The sequence below is a fragment of the Brassica napus genome, chromosome C7, assembly GCF_020379485.1.
Source record: "Brassica napus cultivar Da-Ae chromosome C7, Da-Ae, whole genome shotgun sequence".
NCBI classification, from domain to species: Eukaryota; Viridiplantae; Streptophyta; class Magnoliopsida; order Brassicales; family Brassicaceae; genus Brassica; species Brassica napus.
The window spans coordinates 40,282,275-40,297,509 of NC_063450.1; the positions used below are offsets into that span (position 1 = coordinate 40,282,275).

General features: G+C 36.0%; 3 protein-coding genes across 3 annotated transcripts; 2 read left to right on the top strand and 1 right to left on the bottom strand.

Moving 5' to 3' along the window:
• Positions 1–4,237: 4,237 nt before the first annotated feature.
• On the bottom strand, positions 4,238–4,699 carry BNAC07G25150D. Its single transcript, XM_013834665.1, has one exon. The coding sequence runs from the start codon at positions 4,697–4,699 to the stop codon at positions 4,238–4,240; it is 462 nt and encodes a 153-aa protein (XP_013690119.1).
• A 999-nt stretch (positions 4,700–5,698) lies between these two features.
• Positions 5,699–9,900, top strand: LOC106394046 (AAA-ATPase At3g28570, mitochondrial-like). Its single transcript, XM_013834664.3, has one exon. The coding sequence runs from the start codon at positions 6,335–6,337 to the stop codon at positions 7,808–7,810; it is 1,476 nt and encodes a 491-aa protein (XP_013690118.2). The 5' UTR covers positions 5,699–6,334; the 3' UTR covers positions 7,811–9,900.
• A 528-nt stretch (positions 9,901–10,428) lies between these two features.
• Positions 10,429–11,922, top strand: LOC106394045 (AAA-ATPase At3g28570, mitochondrial-like). Its single transcript, XM_013834663.2, has one exon. It carries the CDS (start codon positions 10,863–10,865, stop codon positions 11,439–11,441), a length of 579 nt encoding a protein of 192 aa, XP_013690117.1. The 5' UTR covers positions 10,429–10,862; the 3' UTR covers positions 11,442–11,922.
• The last annotated feature ends 3,313 nt before the right edge of the window (positions 11,923–15,235 follow it).

Sequence of the window (15,235 nt, forward strand, 5' to 3'; positions counted from 1 at the left end):
GTAACCGTCTGGAAATTCCACATCGTTTGAAATCCAATCAAAGAACGCATCTTTTCTCTCTGCATCAAGTCGGTATATGGGAAAAGGAGCCCTACCATTCTCATCAACATGAAGTTCTGAACGAGCACATATATCGACTAAATCCAGTCTTGACTTCAAATTATCCTTTGTTTTACCTTGAACATTAAGGATCGTGTTCATGAGATTGTCAAAAAAGTTCTTCTCAATATGCATGACATCTAAATTATGCCTTAGCAGATGATCCTCCCAGTATGGCAGATCCCAGAAAATATTTTTTTTGTGCTAGTTATGTAGTTCTCCAACAGCATCTACCGGAAAACGCTCATGTCCACCGACGTCTGGCGTCCTTTCTGCACCAAAATCTCTTAGTTGTATCTTCAAATCTTTCCCACAAATTTCCAGACGTGGACTGTCAAACACCCTCTTGTTCTTCGTAAACAAATTCCTACTCCTACGATATGGATGATCAGGTGGTAGGAATCTCCTGTGACAGTTAAACCAACACGTTTTCCTTCTGTGTTTTAGTTGGAAAGCATCAGTGTTATCTTGACAATATGGACATGATAGCCTTCCATGCGTTGTCCATCCAGACAACATACCATATGCTGGAAAATCATTTATTGTCCACATTAGTACTGCCCGCATTTGAAAGTTTTCTTTACACGAAACATCGTATGTTTCAGCACCTTGAGCCCATAGTTGTTGCAACTCATATATTAGTGGCTGAAGAAACACATCAAGTGATCTCTTAGGATGCTCTGGTCCGGGAACGAGAATCGAGAGAAACAAAAATTCTCGTCGCAAGCACAAGTTTGGGGGTAGGTTGTATGGTGTAAGAATGACGGGCCATAGAGAATATTGTCTTCCACTCTTGCCAAACGGACTGAAACCATCAGTACATAATCCAAGGTAGACATTTCTTCTCTCATACGCAAAGTCGGGATACTTTGATTGGAAATGCTTCCACGCTTTTGCATCTGAAGGATGTCTGATCTCACCATCTGTTGAGTGCTCCGCATGCCATCTCATTGGTTGCGCTGTGCGTTCAGACAGATACAACCTCTGCAACCTTTATGTCAAAGGTAAATACCACATTCTTTTATATGGCACTGGAACTCTTCCACTCGTATCTTTATAACAAGGCTTTCCACAAAATTTGCATGTAACCCGCTGTTCATCCGCCCTCCAATAAATCATGCAGTTGTCGCTGCATACATCTATTACCTGATACGATAAACCAAGACCAGCTACGAGTTTCTGAACCTCGTAGTATGAACCAGGAGCTACATTATCCTCGGGTAGAATACCTTTTACAAAATCAGCAATCGCATCCACACAGTCTTCAGCCAAATTATAATCTGTTTTAATGCCCATCAATCTTGTAGCAGATGATAAAGTTGAATGACCATCTCTGCAACCTTCGTACAATGGTTGCTTTCCAGCATCCAACATATCATAAAATCTCCTAGCTTGTGCATTGGGTAAATCTTCCCCTCTAAAATGATCATTTACCATCTGCTCAGTACCTACACCATAATCTACATCCGTTCTAATTGGTTCTTCTAATCTAACCGCTGGCTGAGGTTCGCTAGTACTACCATGTTCATAATCAGTTTCCCCATGATGATACCAAATTTTGTAACTTCGTGTAAACCCACTCAAATATAGATGAGTCCAAACATCCCACTCTTTAATAACCTTTCTATTTTTACAATTAGAGCAAGGACATCTTAACATACCTGTTTTTGCTTCCGGTTGTCGGTGAACTAACCCCATGAATTCGGTTATAACTCGTTGGTATTCTTTCGTAAGCAATCTCGTGTTCGGATCCAAATGAGGTCGATCGATCCAAGAACGAAAATAATTTGAAGAAGACATATTTTTTATGAATCAAATTCGTGTGTAAATAGAGTAAGAGGGAGGATGAAGATATGGAGTGAATGAAGAGGAAGAGGAATGCTTGTATTTATAGTTTAAATCCAACCGACAGACCGAGGAAATTCCGACGGAATTCCGACGGAAAAGGCTAGTTCGTCGGAATTTCCTCGGAATTTTGTAAAATCCCCCAACGGCTCTCCGACGGCTATAATATTTCCTCGGAATTCATCGGTTTTTTCCGAGGAACACATTTTTCCTCGGAATTTCCTCGGAATATTCCGACGGATTGATATTTCCTCGGAATTCCGTCGGTATATTCCGAGGAAATTTCTAGGAAACCCAATTTTGTGTTTCCTCGGAATTTCCTCGGAAATTCCTCGGGATATTCCGAAGATTTCATTTTCCGTCGGAATGTCCGTCAGAATATCGTTGTTTTCTTGTAGTGCTCTCTCTGTTCTTGAACTCGATCTTTCTCCCTTCTCTCAAAACATGGTCGAGATAACTCTCGATGATCATCTCTCTGTGCTTCATGTGGAAGCTAAGAGTGAAGTACCTTCTCTCCTCGGAACCTGAGCTCGCGTTGGAGTGCTCCTCACGCTTGCTCACGTGAGAGCACCATTTGACGTTCACGCCGTTGAACACGTCTTCAACAGCTTCGTGGCCGTCCAAACTAAGCACCAGAGATTTGCTGCCTCTCTTCTCGTTAGCCTTGAGTCTTTTTGCACGAGATGTTGACTTGGAGGACAAGTAGTTGCGGATGGAGTTGTAAGCTTCGCTCTTCTTGAGACCTGTGTACTCGTTGAACTTGATGTGAACAGAAGTAGAGACCCATCCCATTAACTTGTAAACGTATTTCTCGATCAGGACTCGGAGCTGGTAAGGGAAGAACTGTTTGTAGATCGCGCAGAAGAACATAAGGCTTGTCATTGTGGAGCCTGTGAACCCCCAAACTCCTCCGGTCTCACGCATCTTTGTGTGTTCAAGAAACTCTTTGCTTTCTTTCTTTTGGTTTCTCATGAGACTTTGTGACTAAATTACTTAACCACTCAATCTTTATTTATTACTTGTAATACTTTTATTCACGAAATTTTCATGGTCTTGAGTACGAATTTGACTGAAAGTATTAATGCGATTTTCAAAGCGTTTTTTTTTTAGAAATCAGCAATAAAGCACCAATCACGAGTTAGTTTTTAAATGCCCTTTCGTTGTAAATTGTAAAACAAATAAAAAAACTCACTTCAAAAAATGACAAAATAGGCTAGTAAAGACAGGGCCAGCGGATATTAACCAGACGTCCAGTGAAATCCGCACTGGTTAGTACTAGGCCTGGAACGGATCGGGTATCCAAACAATTTTAAGGTTTTCGGATCCGGATCTTTAGCCGGCGGATCCATAATTTTACTATCCTTATTTGGATCCAGGTTTCTCAGATATCCGGGTGTCGGATATCCTTTTAAAAATTGCAATATCCGGTGGATATCCGGATCCAGATTTGGATCCTTAAAATAAATAAAATAATAATATTAATATATAAAAAACATTAACAATAATTTAAAAATAAAAATATATAATGTTTTTAATTATTTCTATGTATAATATTACAAAATTTACATAAAATTTATATATACTATTATAAAAATGAAATATATTAAACAAAATTAATTTTTATATATAGATATTACTATTTTTGAAATAGTTATTAATAAAACTTACGGATCCGGATATCCAGACTAAAAATTAAAATATCCAGATCCGGATCCGGCTTTGACGGATCCAACATTTTATTATCCGGATCCGGATTCGGCCCCTCAAGATATCCGGATTTTCGGATAGGATCCAGATCGAATCCGGATCTCGGATAAAAGTCTCAAGCCTAGTTAATACTAGCTTTTTATTTTCGATTTTTTAAAACAATAATTTTAATAATAAAACTATATATAAAGATCTACTGGACAGTAGTAGAACATTCATTCTACACCTAAAAAAATGTTTTAGAATTCAACTCTCTCAAATCAATTGTTTTTCTCTACGACAAAAAAAAGTAAAGTAAAATTTTAATTAATTTAAGGCATTGGATTTAAATTAAACTGATAATATGGTTAATATATACTGTACTAAATAATTATATAGATTAATACAAATACATATTAATGTTATACATGATCTAATATAACTATTTTTAGTAAATTTTGTTAGTTTCTATGCATTTTTAAATTAATGCAGTAGATCTTATTGAATGACTTTATATAGTGTATAGAAAAGTTAATAGCGATGTGTACTTTTTTTTTGGGCAAACCTTCATTTAAATAAAAAAGTTACAAAACAAAGCAAAATGTTTTTATGGCCTCAGGCCCATGATGAAATTTGCGAGACATGATTTTGCTAAAAGGTCCGCCGGCCCATTACGAGCTCTAGGTATGAAAACGACGGAACATTTAGTGAACGGAGAGGAAGGAGAGGAAGTCAGGGAGTCGATGTCTGAGAGGATGCCATAGAGCTCCGTCGATGTTCTTCTCGCCGTAATTGCTCGAGCGAGCACTTGAGAGTCTGTGCGGAAACATATATGTGTGATGTGTTGAGTCGATGCGTTGATGAGAGCTTCTCTAATGGCCAGTGCCTCAGCCATGCAAGCGGATGTTACATTGAGTTGAGAGGCTGTGGCTCTGGAGATCTCCTGGCCATGTCGGTCTGTGAGGATCCACCCCATCCCTGCCGCCATCAGATCCGATCGCCAAGCAGCATCTGTGTCACAAAATACAGTGAAATCGTTTGAGGAGGAGGTTCGGGCTAGAGGCTTCATCTGCGGAGTCTGAGAGGTCTGAGAGGGTCTAGATGATTGAGCTTGTTCCCATTCTTTTTAGGCCAAAATCGCTTTGGTTGCTGTGTCAATGGGTGTGAGGTATCTCTTCTCGAAGATAAAAAGGTTTCTCGACGTCCAGATCACCCAGCAGAACCATGGAAACGCATTCCCTGAGATGCCGAAGGGCGGGAGGTTCCTCTATCTAATTGCTTCTTGTATCATTTTAATGACGGTAGATGTTTCATTTGTGTCTACTGTGTTCTGCCATGGGTCAAGTTTCCACACTTCTTTTGCAAAATTACAGTCGAAGAGAATATGAGATATAGATTCAGGTTCTCCACACCTTAAGCAATTTGTGTTGACGAGAACTCTTCTTGTTTGTAGGTTTAAGCCCGTCGGGAGTGCGTTAGCGATATGTACTTCTACATATACAAAATTAAATGATTTTTTATACGTACAATTATACATGACAAAATCACAACCGGCTAATCTCATTAATTTAGTACTGTTTTAAAATTTTGGGAGAACAACTTAAAAGTTGGACTAAACCGGTCTGTCGAAGCATGACTTATTCCTCTATTTGATTTAGATTTATGTTAAGAAACCATATTTGAGTTAAGCTGGAGAAATTAGTTAAAGTTTTGGCCAAATTCGTCAAAATGGTGATCTAGTTCACTACTAAAAATAAATTTTATAATATTTAAATTAAAAATTAAAAGTTGTAAATTAAAAAATATATCACATTATATTTAATATTTATCAAGCGAAACCACAAAATGTTTTTACCAATCAAATATTGTTCGACATCATTTATTCTATTAAAACCACATTTATCAAGCATAACATATGAACTATAATAGAACTGTACCGTATTTTAACAATGCACCATTTATTTTATGATTTTATCTAATATGCGATTACCATTGAGACCCCAAAAGTATTCAAAGATTTTGGTGTATTTGCTCAAGTCATGGCTACTTGTGGAAGAATCAAATACTGTATGTAACGTGGTGGTGATATAAGAATTTTTGAAGTGACTATGAGAATTCATTTCACATAAAAGATTATTAGCAATTACCTCAAACCAAAGTTGTACAATTTACAATGCCAGCTTTAGCCAGAGATGGGTCAATATCAAATTGGTCCCGATACGCATGACATTAAGTTTGATCTTTTTTAAAAAAAAAAGGTTCGAATTCATATCAAAATATATCTTTGAATTATTTCAGTCAAATTCGTACCCAAGATTCGAGAACATAAATACAACATGTGTGACTTGAAAAACTTCTATAATAGAAAACGATTTTTTTCCTTTTTAAAGAAGTAAGTATATATTGTTTACCATAAAAAGATAATTTATTAACTTCTTAATAAGAGAACATTCCAATTTAGTAGGAGATAAGATAATATGAAATATTTCACTCAAAAATGGAATACTTAAGATTTTTTTTCTTGACATAATTTGAAACAAGATGATGAATACAAACAATGTCACAAATAATACGCTCACGATTATCGAGAGTGATAAATTAGAGAGCAATAAGAAACTTATAGGTCATCACTCTGAAGACCTGAAAAAAAAAATACAAAAGGCAGAGAGCGAGAGAAAGAGAGAGACACACACACAACACAATCATGAGTCAAGATCAGAAGCTTCTTCTTCAGAAAAAGAAAAGCAAAAGAAACCTAATCGAAATCTTGATGGGATCCATCGTGAAGCCACTCTTCGGAGACAACTTAACAACTATTGGATCAAACATTGCTGGTCTACTCTTCATCATCGAAACCCTAAGGAGATACTTCCCTGGACAGCTCAAGGTCACGATCCAAGAACTCCTCGTCAACGCGATCCACCGGCTACCCTTTTTCAAGAAGTGTGCCGACAAGACTCTTGCCTTCTTCTCTCCTTACGCTCAGATCAGGTTCACAGAAATCGAGGAGTATAGATACAACTACGCTTACCCTGCCATCACGACCTACCTTGGCGCGCAAGTTAACCCTCAAGTGAAGAATCTCAAGGGTAGCCAGACGAGGGGGAGAAAATCTTTGGATTTCAAACGCGACGATGATAAACTCGAGGATGAGTACGAAGGTGTGAAGCTCTGGTGGGAGGTTGTTAAATTCAATGATGGGGTTAAAATGTGTAGGCTTACTTTCCACAGAAGTAACTGGGAGGTTGTGACTGGCTCCTACTTGAAATACGTTGTGGAAGAAGGCAAGTCCATTGAAGAAAAGAAAAAGAAGGTCAAGATCTTCATGAACAATCCAAGCCCTAACTGGGAGATGTTTACGATGAATCTATGGAGTAGCATTGACTTCGAGCATCCAGCAACGTTTGACACATTGGCTATGGATCAAAAGAAGAGAGGTGAGATTATAAATGATCTTTTAGCGTTTAGAGAGGGTGAAGAGTATTATAAGAAGATTGGGAAAGCTTGGAAGAGGGGCTACTTGTTGCATGGACCTCCAGGGACAGGCAAGTCCACGATGATTGCAGCTATGGCGAATCTAATGAGTTATAGCATCTATGATCTTGAGCTAACTTCGATAGGGAACAACTGGGAGCTCAAGAAGCTGTTGCTAGCTACTACTAGTAAGTCGATTATTGTGATTGAGGATATAGACTGTTCCTTGGACCTCACGGGAGAGAGGGGAGTTAAAGAGGATCTTCAGAGCAATGCAGAGATCAAGAAGTTGAAGAAGAAGAATGCAGTTACACTCTCTGGATTGTTGAATTTTATAGACGGGATTTGGTCGGCTTGTGGACAAGAGAGGATACTTGTCTTTACAACGAACCATTTGGGGAAACTTGACCAAGCTTTGATCAGAAGAGGTCGGATGGATATGCATATAGAGTTGTCTTATTGCAGATTTGAAGCCTTCAAGATTCTTGCCAAGAACTATCTGAATCTTGATTCGCATCTTTTGTTTGGTGAGATTGAGACGTTGCTGGAAGAAACGAATATGACACCGGCTGATGTTGCGGAGAACTTGATGGTGAAAGATAGTGACTCTGGTGTTGATGGACCACTCAAGGGTCTGATCCGAGCTTTGGAACAGATGAAGTTGAACCAACATTCAAATGAACAACAGAAGGAGATTAACAAATAAATAATGTTAGCTGTTTTATCATCTGCTTTGATATCAGTGTTTCATTATGTTTTTAGCACCAATTATAGCTTGTAAAATCGAATTTAATAGCCGCTTTGAAATTAGTGTTTATTATTAGTACTTCACATCTTACATTTTACAGATCATATATAGAGATTTCAAAAAAATAAACACAAAAACACAATGTTTTGATGTGTGAAGAAAGTAATCTCAAGTGAATTTCTGTTAGTTCCATATGTTCTTGTCTCTGTTTTCATTCTTTGTTGTGTGTTTAGTATGGATTATCTTTGGGCTTAAGTCAAGAGTTGGGACAGGATCTAAGAAAATGTAATTAATCTCATAAGTATAAACAAAGCCTCCTAAATCTTATTCCCAAGAGAAACCCAGTATTTAAAACTACCAAATTCCAAGTTTCAATAGATTTAGCTCTAGGCCCAGCCTATAATGTGAGTAATCAATCGATCAGCCTAGTGATGGGTTTCGGGTCAAACCCACCCCGCTAGACCAGCCAATCCACGGGTTAAGTGATGTTTTTGATTAAAAAAATATGGTGTGCTTGACCCGAAAGAAGAAAATATAAAACCCGCACTCATCCCGCTTAAACTCTTGGGTGATCCACTGGATCCGCAGATAATATTAATCCGCACTCATCATAGTCATCGTCCATAACAATAATTTAAAAGAGTTAAAGATAAAGCATGAATTAGCGTCGATTTTATAAAATCCATGTACGTAATTCAAGTTAATGTAGAGTATAGAAATGTTTTTGTGTACATATAGAGTTTACTTAATATTTTTTCAGCAACTCATAGTTCAGAAATAAGCCGTTTTTCCGTGGATGGTACTGGGTTTAAAACTTGTGTAAAAAATATATATATACAGATTGGGTTTTGTTTGTCTCTATTGTATTCCTATGTATACGTAATCATATGATGTAAGGATCCGATTGTCATCTAAGCGCAGGTCATCCGCATTAGGTTATATACTTGTTAAAGAAATAATACGTTACTATCCAGTTTTCGATAAAAAAAAAACATATATATGTTACTATCCAGTTTGAAAATCTTTACCCAAAGAAAGTTGGATATCAAAACGTTTTTAGTCCACCACTACATGTCACTTTATCAGATAAACAATTATGTAACTCAGACACATTTTGGCATTTACTGGTATACTAGTTTTACTAGTTTTTAGGCCCGAACATTTTATCCGGACCGAAAATTCGAATCAGAATCGATCCAAAAATACCCGACTCGAAACCTAACCGAAAATTTACAAATACCTATTAGATCCAAGAAAAATTTACCCCAAAAAACCGGAACCAAAAAGAATCGTCCCGAATAGACCTGGACTCGGAAAAAACCTAACCGAATCCAACCTGATAAGAACCGATTCATACCTGAGTTAAAAATATGAATATCCAAAACTACAATTTTTGTGTTCTATTTTCTATATTTTATTTTATGATTTAGTTGAAATGTTTTTTTGTTAAGAATCTTTGGTATTATTTCTGTAACATTTTTCAAGAAATATGAAGAATTAAATGTAAAATTTAGAGTTTAAAAATATCTTATTTTAAATTATTTCGTAAAAAAATTAGATATATATGATAGATTTCAACTAAATTTAATTGGGGGAGGGGGTGGTTGGGTAATTCATGTTCTTTTCGGATATTGAATATTTGAATCCGATCCAGACTCGTTATGGACCGAAAATTATAGGTTTTTTATATGTATTTTAATTATAGACCCGAATAGACCTGAAAAAAACTCTTCTGAACCCAAAAAAAACCAATCCGGACCAAAAATTTACAAATATCTATAGGGTCTAAATGTTTAGGACCCGAAAAAAACCAGCCTGAACCTAACCCAAACACTCAGACGCCCAGCCTACTAGTTTTTATGGACGCTACTTTTAATTGAATTACTTATATTGAATAACTTTATGATGAAATTGACGGTGAAACCATGGAATTTCGTTCTCTTTGCCGTCTTTGTTGAGTTATTTTCTTCTTTTTTTCCAACAAAAACTGTAAATAATTAGTGGTTAGGTAGTTTCCAAGTGTGATCTCATTAGGCCTGGGACTTGGGACTTGGGACTTGGGATTTGGGACTTTTATCCGAGATCCGGATTCGATCCGGATCCGATCCGAAAATCCGGATATCCGGAAGGGTCGAATCCAGATCCGGATAGTAAAATGTTGGATCCGTCAAAGGCGGATCCGGATCCGGATATCTTAATTTTTTTGTCCGGATATCCGGATTCGTAAGTTTTATTAATAACTATTTCAAAAATAATAATATCTATATATAAAAATAGTTTTATTTAATATATTTTCATTTTTCTAATAGTATATATAAATTTTATGTAAATTTTGTAATATTATACCCTGAAATAATTAAAAACATTATATATTTTTTATTTTTAAATTATTTTTAATATTTTTATATATTAATATTATTTTTTATTTATTTTAAGGATCCAAATCCGGATCCGGATATACGCCGGATATTACAATTTTTAGAAAGATATCTGACACTCGGATATCCGAGAACCCCGGATCCAGATAATGATAGTAAAATTATGGATCCGTCGGATAAGGATCCGGATCCGGATACCCGATCTGTCGGATAAGGATCCGGATCCGGATACCCGATCCGTCACAGGCCTAGATCTCATAACATCTATAATACAAAATTGATAGAGACTTCTCAAGTAAAATTTTGTTATAAATGTCATAAGCTCTTGTATGCCAGAACCACTATATCTTCTTCCCCAACATTAAGCTTCCTTTCTGATCAAATTCTCAGCTTAATCTCATCTCAGAAGCCTTCCTTCTAGTTCACGGAACCTAAATAAACCTATTCCAAAACCCTAAAACAGAGATTCGAGAGAAGGAATGGTGATGATGGGTCTTTTCAAACCTACTCCATTAAAGAAAAGAAGAAGAAGGTTAACCTTTTTATGAAGAATCCAAGTTCAGAAGACACAGACGAAAAATACACAAGACAGACAGCGAGAGAGAGATAGAGAGAAACAACTGAGTTATAGCATGTATGATCTTGAGCTAACTTCGATAGGGAACAACTGGGAGCTCAAGAAGCTGTTGCTAGCTACAACTAGTAAGTCGATTATTGTGATTGAGGATATAGACTGTTCCTTGGATCTCACGGGAGAGAGGGGAGTTAAAGAGGATCTTCAGACCAATGCAGAGATCAAGAAGTTGAAGAAGAAGAATGCAGTTACACTCTCTGGATTGTTGAATTTTATAGACGGGATTTGGTCGGCTTGTGGACAAGAGAGGATACTTGTCTTTACAACGAACCATTTGGGGAAACTTGACCAAGCTTTGATCAGAAGAGGTCGGATGGATATGCATATAGAGTTGTCTTATTGCAGATTTGAAGCGTTCAAGATTCTTGCCAAGAACTATCTGAATCTTGATTCGCATCTCTTGTTTGGTAAGATTGAGACGTTGCTGGAAGAAACGAATATGACACCGGCTGATGTTGCGGAGAATTTGATGGTGAAAGATGGTGTTGATGGATCACTCAAGGGTTTGATCCGAGCTTTGGAACAGAAGAAGTTGAACCAACATTCAGATGAACAACAGAAGGAGATTAACAAATAAATAATATTTGCAGTTTTAGTATCTGCTTTGATATGGTGTTTATTATTAGTACTTCACATCTTCCATTTTACAGATCATATATAGGGATTGCAAAAAAATAAACACAGATTTAGCACCAAATCCCACTATTTAAAACTACCAAATTCCAAGTTTCAATAGATTTAGCACTAGGCCCAGTCAATAATGTGAGTACTCAACCGATCAACCTAGTGATGGGTTGCGGGTCAAACCCGCTTCGCTTGACCCGCCAACCCACAGGTTGAATGATATTTTTGATTAAAGTATTAGAGTAGTAACTGGATCTGCTCGATTTTGCCGGTGCGGGGCCAGCGAGTGGATAGATCAACACCACTCCCTTCCACCAGCTCACCTTCACCGCCACTGAAGAGCCCCGAAAACTCTAGTCAGCCGCTGTCCACAAAGCCGGCGAAAATCAGAGACAAAGGGATGGTGCAGATCTAGAGTTTTTTTTTTTTAGTCGTCTATAGCTAATCGGCTCCAAAACCCTAATCTAGAAAATTATCATTGAAGCTTCTAAATGATTTTTTTTGTCACCTGTTTTGCTTTTCATTAAAGCTTTTGGAGCTATAAAAGCTCAGATGATGATACAAGTAGTGGCGGATCTAGGATTAGTTTTGATCAGGGGCAAAATTATAAAACACTGTCTATACCTCTAATAACTTGGAGTTTTTAACAGGGGCACAATTAAAAATCTGTATGAAAATTACACCAAATGTACAAATCTATGCGTTCTTTACCTCCCATTGACCATGTAGATCCGCCAATGGATACAAGTGGAGTTTTTATAAACAGATCCAATTATAACAAGCCCACCCAAACCCAACGATAAGCAGATAAGATCAAAACACATGTCTGGATCCTGACTATGCATGCCCTTCTACGTGTCACGCCGAGGATCTGTTAAGAAGTGAGCAGCTGCTTGGAGATACTGGAAATCTCACTGATCCTCTTCACCGACTAGAAGCAGGAAGCTAATCTCTGAATATGGCAAAGATTCGCCGGCTTCTAATCCACTTGCTTAACTTTTACCCCTCGATAACCGTAGACACTAAGAACATCATGTCTTTTACCAGATGTGTAAAACGGTGAAAAGCTTCTGAGAACAATCTGGAAAGAGACTTCGTTGAAACAATTTTTTTATGAAAAGCTTCAACTCTACTGAGTCTTCCAAAATTCTCTAGCAAAATCAAATAACTCAAAGGCCAGATTTGATTAGATACTCTGCATGTAGGCCAGACCGGACAATACTCTTTAAGAAAGGCAAATATTGATTCTTTTCAAATTTTAGTCCCGAGGATAACTAGAAAAAGACGATCATTTCTCAATGTCAAACGGCATTTAGAAATTGAAAACCAGAGGAAAAAGTGAGATAGTTTACTAATCAATCCCAAATCAAAGAAAGATGGAGCATGAAGATAAGCTTTGAAGTTGAGATTGAAACCCATCAAAATCCCCTAGGGAAGAAAAGATTAGCTAACCGGAAAACGAAGTTCGATCTAGAGATCGAAAGGTGTATTTACAAACAAAAAAACAAAAAGAGTTGGTAAGCGGCAGCATAAGCCACCGGCCACCAAAGTCGAATTCCAATTACCCGAGTTTTTTAGAGAGAAATTGGAGAAAAAGAAGAGGAGAGAGAGATTTTTAGTAATTTTTTTTTTTTTAACTCATAGTAACATTCCATCAGAAGATAGGAGGGGGACGAGGCAAAGCTCAGTCCAACAAAGTCTGGCAACCTCAACATAAGACAATAAAAAAAAAAGCCAAAACCAAAGGGAACCGATAGGTCCCAAAATGAAGCAAGAGAGGAAGAACACTCCGAAGTCGCGATCGCAGGAGAAGAAGAAGAAGAAGACCAGACCAATCAAGGAGAAGGTTTCTTCAACGAGGTGACTTCATGTATCGTCCTTCGCATCCTCTAGGGTCAAAGTTCTCAGCCAGAATGGTCCACCACGAGCTATGTATGATTGGTACCGGTGGTCTCGAGTGACACTGAGAGCAATTTCATGGGCGCATCTATTGCCTTCAAGGTGGGCATAGGAGATGTTCCACAGACTAAAGCCAGTCAGCTTGACCCGGATATGAGCCAGCAAGTCTTGAAAAACAAGGAACTCTGCAGGTCTAAGGATTGCTTCACCCGCAAGGTAAGAGGATGATTCAAACACAACTTTATCAAGGTGTAAGTCAGAGAGACAGTCGATAGCCCAGTTGAAGCTTAAGAGCTCTGCCTCAAGCTTAGTAGGGACTGAAGAGAAGGATCTGCGACTGTGTATCAGAGGCTCACCAAAGTTATTACGAAGAATCCAAGAAACTCCGGTGTTTACGATGAATCAATGTTACATTTCACAAAGCTCTGACATGGCTTCTCCCATTTCCCGATCAAAGCCACATCAGCAATGTCATCTGACACTTGAGAGGAGTTCAAAATATTAACCTCTGCCCATGCCTCGTAATCATTCCGAGCCTTGTCCATAATTGTTGCTGCACCAAGGCGATTTTTAGTAATTTACAAAGCTTCTAAATCTATATGGACTTTTTGAGGCTCCATAGAGCGTCCACATCAGCGAAAAAAACTTGTTCCGAAAAATAGATACGTGGCATTATTACCAAAACAAATAAAAAATAGTTAAAAGTAAATATACATATAAAGAAAAATAAATAATAAGTAAATATACAATATAAGAAATAGAAAAACTACATTACACATTTATCTGAAAAAAATGTATAATAAAATAAATCATAAGTAAATATACAAAATGAGAAATAGAAATATTACATTAAACATCTATCATAATATTACAATTTTGATATAAAATCAAAACAATTAGAATAAGTAATTATACTACATAAGAAAAATAAATAATAAGTAAATATACAATATAAGAAAAACAAGCATACAATATAAGAAATAGAAATATTACATTAAACATATATCATAATATTATTATCTCATATAAAACAAGGAAAATATAATGAGTAACCTTTTTAGGCTCCATAGAGCATCCATATCAGCGAAAAAAGTTTCTCCCGAAAGATGACACGTGGCATTATTACCAAAAAAATGAAAAATAATCAAAAGTAAATATACATATAAGAAAAAATAAATAATAAGTAAATATACAATATAAGAAATGGAAAAACTACATTAAACATCTATATGAAAAATTTATAGTTTTACATTTTCACTATTTCCAAATATTTTTATAAGTAAATATACAATATAAGAAAAACAAGCATACAATATAAGAAATAATAATATTATATACTCTATCATAATATTATCATTTGATATAAAAGCAAGAACATTAAAATAAGTAAATAGACAATATAAGAAAAAATAAACAATAGGTAAAATACAATTAAGAAATTAAAAAAATAAATTAAACATCTTTGTGAAAAAAAAATTATATTAAAATAAATAATAAGTAAATATACAATTTAAGAAATAGAAATATTATATTAAACATTTATCGTAATATTAGAATAAGTAAATATACAATATAAGGAAAAATTCACAATAAGTAAATATACAATATCAGAACTAGAAAAACTAAATTAAATATCTATCTGAAAAATATATAGTAAAACAAATAATAAGTAAATATAGAGTATAAAAAATAAATATATTACATTAAACAAATATCATAATATTAGAATAGAAATAAATACTAAGTACATATACAATATAAGAAATATAAAAACTAAATTAAACCTCTATAAATAATATTACCATTTGATAAATATACAATATAAGTAAATATACAATATAAGAAAAA

Bases quoted from the DNA above. Each gene is read 5' to 3' on its own strand.
- BNAC07G25150D (XM_013834665.1), bottom strand. From the start codon at position 4,699: ATGAAGCCTCTAGCCCGAACCTCCTCCTCAAACGATTTCACTGTATTT.
- LOC106394046 (XM_013834664.3), top strand. From the start codon at position 6,335: ATGAGTCAAGATCAGAAGCTTCTTCTTCAGAAAAAGAAAAGCAAAAGA.
- LOC106394045 (XM_013834663.2), top strand. From the start codon at position 10,863: ATGTATGATCTTGAGCTAACTTCGATAGGGAACAACTGGGAGCTCAAG.